This window comes from Manacus vitellinus, unplaced genomic scaffold (assembly GCF_001715985.3).
Source record: "Manacus vitellinus isolate BGI_N305 unplaced genomic scaffold, ASM171598v3 ctg7180002217415_pilon, whole genome shotgun sequence".
Taxonomy (NCBI): domain Eukaryota; kingdom Metazoa; phylum Chordata; class Aves; order Passeriformes; family Pipridae; genus Manacus; species Manacus vitellinus.
The window spans coordinates 1-6,202 of record NW_021937338.1 but is presented as its reverse complement, the minus strand read 5'-3'; the positions used below and the strand labels follow the sequence as shown (position 1 = coordinate 6,202).

Here is a 6,202-nt window from a genome sequence, read left to right as displayed (position 1 = left end):
GGGGGGGGGTGCTGGCCCTTTAAGAGCAGGGGGGAAAAGGCAAATTTGGGGGGATAACCGCTGATTTGCTGCTTTTTTTGTTAAAAAATAGCAGTGTGAGGGGTTTACCATGTGCGGTTTTGTGTGTTAATTGGTGAAATCTTTAATTTCGAGGGGAATTCAGCTCTGGTGAGGAGGGAAATAAGATAAATCCCCAAAAATGAGCAGTTTTCGGGCTGGGAAGGGGGCAGGGGGGTTTGGGGTGATTTTTAGGGAATTAGGATGTGGTACCATGTTGGACCAAACCCACTGTTTTCTGCTCTTTTCTCCCATTTTCTCTGTTCCTCCTCCAGTTCTCCACTTTTCCCCTATTTTTCACCTCATTCCCTGTTTTTTCTTACATTTTCTCTTTTTCCTCATTTTCTTTTTCTCCCAGTTTTTCTTTTTTCCCTCTTTTGGCCCTTTTCCTCCTCTCTCTATTCCCTATTTTCCCCTCTTTCCCTTTCTCCCCTTTTTCTCATCTTTCTCCATTCCCCCCTATTTCCTTCTTTTCCCTCTTTTTCATTTTTTTTCCATTTCCCCTGTTTTACTCAAATTTCCTTTCTCCCATTTTTTCCCCTTTTCTCCCTTTTTACCCTTTTTCTCCATCTTTTTTACACCTTTTTTCTCTTTTCTCTTCTGTTTTTCCCTTTCTTCCTTTCCCCCCCTTTTTCCCCTCTCTTCCTTTTTCCTTCTCTTTCTATTCTCCCCTTCCTCCCCTTTTTTCACCTTTTTTCACATTTAATTCAATTTTTTCCCTTTTTACCCCCCTTCCCTCCCTTTCCTCCGCTTCCCCCCTTTTTTCTCTTTTTCACTTTTTCGGACTTTTTTAAACATTTTTTCCCATGTTTCTCCCCATTTTCCCCTGGTTTTGTTTTTTCCCCTCTATTCCCCATCCCCCATGCAACTTCATTGGGGTAAAATTGGGCAAAATTGGTCCAGCCCTGCAGGGCAGAACCAGACAGCCCCAATAATGACACAGAGGAGGAAGTTTAGGGTAATTCTGGGCAATTCTGCGGGATTTTGGTGCATTTTGGGGTATCAGGGCCATGGTTTGGGCTGCTTTGGGGACCTTCTATGGGTGTTTCCAGCTTTTTAGGACTGTATTTTGGGAAACTTTGGGGTGTTTTGGGGCTTCTCGGGGCATCACAGCTGGTTTTTGGGCTGTTTTGGGGCATATTTCAAAGCAGGATTTTCGTATGTTCCAGGGACATCTTTTAGGGCCTTTCAGGGCAGCTCTGGGGGGTTTCAGGGCTGTCTCCAGGTGACAGTTTGGGGTGTTTCAGGGTGGCATTTTTTGGGTGTTGTGGCTGCATTGTGAGGTTTTTCAGCCTGTTCCAGCTCAGCATTTTGGGGAGTTTGGGAGCATTTGGGGCATTGTGGAAGCGTTTTGGGGTGTTGGACAATTGAGGGGTGTTCTGGAGCATCGTGGCAGCATTTTGGGGTATTTCAAAAAGCTGGGCAGCTTTTTGAGGCTTTTTAAGGGGTTTCTGGGCAATGTGTCAGGGCAGCATTTTGGGATGTTTTAGGATGTCAGGGCAATATTTGGAAGCACTGGGAAGCTTTTTGGGGTGGAGTTCGGGGACAGCATTTTGAGATGTTTCAGTGTGTTCTGGAGCAGCATTTTGGAGCATTTTGGTCAGTGTTTCAGGAAAGCATTTTAGGGTATTTCCAGGTGTTCAAAAGGGATATTTTGGGGTAATTCGGGGGTCTTTTTTGGGTGGTTGAAGCATTTCAGGGTGGCATTTTGGAGCTTTGGGACTTTTAGGGGCGTTTTGGGGTATTTCAGGAGAACATCTGGGAACATTTTGGGGTGTTCCAGGGCAGCATTTTGAGGTGGTTTGGGGCCTTTCAGAGATTTTTGGGGCAGTGTTTTAGGATGGTGCTTTGGGCCACTTCAGGGAGTCATCATGATGTTTTTTGGTGGTCTTTTGGGACATGTGGAGACATTTTGGAACATTACATTGGCCTTTTGGCAGTGTTTTGATGGCAGCATTTCAAAATGACATTTGGGGGCATCTCAGGTGCTGGGGCAGCATTTTGGGGTGCTTTGGGGTATTTCAGGGCAATATTTCATGGTGCTATTTTGAGAAGCTTTGGGGTCTTCTAGGGCAGCATTTGGGGTCTTCTAGGGTATCATTTGGGGTGTTCTGGGATGTTTCAGGCGTCTCAGTGGTGTTTTGGGATTTTTGTAGGGCGTTTCAGGTTGTTTGCAGGGCTGCACTTTGGGATGTTCCGAGGCGTCTCGGCGTGCCATTTTTGAGACAGCTCTCTGAGAGGCAGCACTTTGGGAATTGCCACTCACCACCCACCTCCCTGCAGGGTCTGGGATGCTCTCACTGATGGCTTTGCCCCCCGGAGCTCCCCCCGGCCGTGGCTCCCTGGCACTGAGGCCCCCGACGGCACCAACCCCCAGGTACGGCAGTGGCCCCCCCTTGGCTCCCCAGAGCCCCCCTCTCCTCAGCCTTAATGACCATCAGGGCACTGCAAATTACCCAAAAATGGTAGTTTTGGGGTGCTGCAGCACCAGTGCAGTGAGTGTCCACATTTTAGGGTCAAATCACGCTGAAACGGGCAAGATGAAGTGTTTGGTTTGACAATCTGGGATTTGCCGGTTTGTCCCCGTGTCAGGGGTGGGGTGGAGTATTTTTGGGGGTAGGAAACAGTGGTTTCATTGTTGTGGTGAGTTTGTGCTCTCAGTTGCTGCTTTTGGGGTTGTAAAAACGCCCCAGAATCCACGGAATTTAACCCATTTGGATTTAACACAGCCCGTGGCTGAAGGGGGAAGAGACTTTCTTGGGTTATTTGCTTCTGAAAAGGTGAAAAAGACTGAAAGGTGGCAATAAAGAAGATGCCTCGTTGTCTGACATCTCTGTTCAGCATCTCCATCCATCCCTTCCCTATTCAGAGGTCCCCTCTGCCATCTCCCTGTCCCATGTCCCCACCCAGTGTCTCCATCAGACCATTCAGCTTCACCATCCCTCATCTCCCCATTCAACATCCCCAGCATCTCCATCCAGCATATCCAGCACCTCCTCACCCAATATATTTATATATATAAAACACCTCTCCATCCAGCAGCTCCATCCAACAGACCTGTACTTCTCCCTGCCTTCTTACTAGTCCGGTGTCTCCACCCAACAACTCTCCATCCAGTGTCTCCATCCAACAACTCTCCATCCAGTGTCTCCACCCAACAACTCTCCATCCAGTGTCTCCACCCAACAACTCTCCATCCAGTGTCTCCATCCAACAGCTCTCCATCCAGTGTCTCCACCCAACAACTCTCCATCCAGTGTCTCCATCCAACAACTCTCCACCCAGTGTCTCCCTATCCAACATCTCTATACATCTCCTTGCAACACCTCCCCTGCAGTGCTTCCCTGTTCATCGTCTCTGTCTCCAGTGGCTCTGTTCAAAGCCCCATCCAACATCCCTGTCCAAGACTTCCCCATCCCACATCATCCATCTCCATCCAGTGCCTCTGTCCAACGTCCTCCCACCCAACATCCCCACCCAGCATCTCCATCCAATACCCTCAATCCGGTGTCTCCTCATGCCACCCCCCCGTGCAGCGTGTCCCCCTGAGCCAGAGTTCCCTGGTGCCTCCCTGGGCCAGGGCCAGGGCTGTGCCTGTCCGTGCTGGGCTGGGCCTGTGGTGCCCCCAAGGCTGCCCAGCCTGTGTCTCCTGCAGCTCGGTGGGAAGGAGGAGGAAGAGGAGGAGGAGGAGGAGGAGCTCACTGAGAGGAGTGAGCAGGACTCGGGCATCAACGAGGAGCCGCTGCTGACAGCTGAGCAGGTACCCCCACCCCCTGGGCACCTGGATCCCTGCGTGTCCTTTAACCCCCCCCAGCCCCATGGCCATGTGCTGAAAGCACAAGGAAAGGCCAAATCCCATTATCTTGGGATGAGGATGTGGAATGTGGATGTAAAGGGAAGTGCAGGTGGTGGGTGCTGACACGGGATTTGGGTGCAGATGGGAACGTGGGGTGGGGGTGCTGGATAAAGTGGGTGGCATGGGAAGAACGAAAGGGGTAGGGGGACAGAGGTGGGTTGCAGCTCCAGGATGCTGGTGCAGAGGCAGGATGTGGATGTGGGGTGCAGGGTGCAGGTGTGGGATGCAGGGTGTAGATGTGGGATGGAGGGTGTAGATGTGGGATGCAGGGTGTAGATGTGGGGTGCAGGGTGCAGGTGTGGGGTGCAGGATTCAGGGTACAGATGTGGGATGCAGGGTGCACATATGGGATGCAGGATGCAGATGTGGGATGCAGGGTGTAGTTGTGGGATGCAAGGTGCAGGTGTGGGATGCAGGATGCTGGTGTGGGATGCAGGGTGCAGATGTGGGATGCAGGGTGCAGATGTGGGATGCAGGGTGCAGATGTGGGATACAGGATGCAGATGTGGGATGCAGGGTGCAGATGTGGGATGCAGGGTGCAGATGTGGGATACAGGATGCAGGTGTGGGATGCAGGGTGCAGGTGTGGGAGGCAGGGTGCAGATGTGGGATGCAGGGTGCAGGTGTGGGATGCAGGATGGAGGGTGCAGGTGCAGGGAGGGGGATGCAGAGGCAGCTGCAGGGTGTGGAGGCTGGATAGAGGATGCAGATGCAGGTGCAAGTACAGGATCCAGGATGCAGGAGGAGGAGGGGGGTGCAGGGAGCAGGATGCAAATTTAGGTGGGGATGCAGGTCCAGAGTGCCCACGGCATGTGGGATTTGGATGCAGATGGGAATGTGGGATGCAGATGCAGGATGCAAACGGAGGACCCGAGGTACAGATGAACGTAAATGGATGCAGGATGGAGGGAGCAGGATGCAACTGGAGGATGAAGGATGCAGGTGCAGGATGCTCAATGTCAATAAGAAGGGAGGATGCAGATGGAGCAGTTTGCTGATGGAGGATGCAGGTGCTGATAAGGATGGAGAATGCAGGGGCAGGGTGGAAATGGAGTCAGAGGATGCAGGGGCAGGATGAAGGGAGCAGGTTACAGATGTGGGTGCAGGACAGGGATGCAGAGGGCAGATGTGGGTGCAGGACAGGGATGCAGAGGGCAGATGTGGGTGCAGGACAGGGATTCAGGTGGAGGACAGGGATGCAAGTGCAGGCTGCAGCTGTGGGATGCAGGGAGCAGGTACAAGGTGGAGGTCGGATGCAGGTGCAGATGGAGGACACTGATGCCCCGCAGGTCATCGAGGAGCTGGAGGAGCTGATGCAGAGTTCGCCTGACCCTGAGGCTGACCCCGAGGGTGAGGAGGAAGAGGAGGAGGAGGACGAGGAGGAGGAAACTGAGGCTGATGCTGAAGGCGAAGGAGGTGGCGGGGGCACAGAGCCCATCCTGCTGCGGGAGCTGCGGGCTTTCTCCCCTGCCCTCAACAACAACTGCTCCCACGAAGGTACGGCCAGCAAAGCCCAGGCCAGTCACTTTTGGGGGACAATTCCAACCAAATTGGACAACTGAGTCTTCCCAGGCCTCAGTGCTGGCTTGCTCCAGCCAGAGGAGCTCTTGGCAAAAACTGAAGAAGAGAGGGATGTGGCTCAGGGTTCACCAGGAGCCTTCGCGTTCCACACGGAGTGCACCACGCGCATGAGATTTGTCCCTGGTGGCACGGGGTGTGTCACTGATCCCCCCAGGCATTTCACTAATTGCTCTGCTCGTTCCCCTAATTACAGAGCCCCTTTATCACACCACACGTGTCACTAGTCACGCCATGCATGTCACTAATCACAGCATACATGTCACTAATGGCGCCATGCACGTCACTGTGAGTGTCCCCCAGTGCACCTTGTATGTCACTAACAGTGCCAGGCAGTTCTGTAGCTGCTCTGGGCACGGCATTAATCGGTAATTGCACAATAGATTTATTCCTTGGTGGCTCAGGAAATGCAGAGCACATCTCGCTCGGCACGAGATGCACTTTAATGGTTGCCGTGTGCACTTCACTGGTTGCACCGGGCATTTCCCTGCCTTCATCGTGTGTGTCACTGCACCACGTCCAGAGGAAGCCACGGAGGTGTTCTGAGGGCTGGAGCACCTCTGGTGCAGGCTGGGAGAGCTGGGGGTGTTCAGCCTGGAGAAGAGAAGGCTCCAGGGAGACCTGAGAGCCCCTTCCAGTGCCTAAAGGGGCTCCAGGAGAGCTGGAGAGGGACTGGGGACAAAGGCCTGGAGGATAAGGGGTGATGGCTTC

The 6,202-nt window shown here is 52.9% G+C and overlaps 1 protein-coding gene across 1 annotated transcript; it reads left to right on the top strand.

Moving 5' to 3' along the window:
* Nucleotides 1-2,340: 2,340 nt before the first annotated feature.
* On the top strand, nucleotides 2,341-5,475 carry LOC108642333 (fasciculation and elongation protein zeta-1-like; the record flags this gene model as incomplete). The annotated part of the gene is made up of 3 exons (XM_029961076.1): nucleotides 2,341-2,434; nucleotides 3,713-3,817; nucleotides 5,203-5,475. Coding segments are annotated over 3 exons (472 nt in total), but the record flags the coding sequence as incomplete, so codon positions are not given.
* Nucleotides 5,476-6,202: the final 727 nt, after the last annotated feature.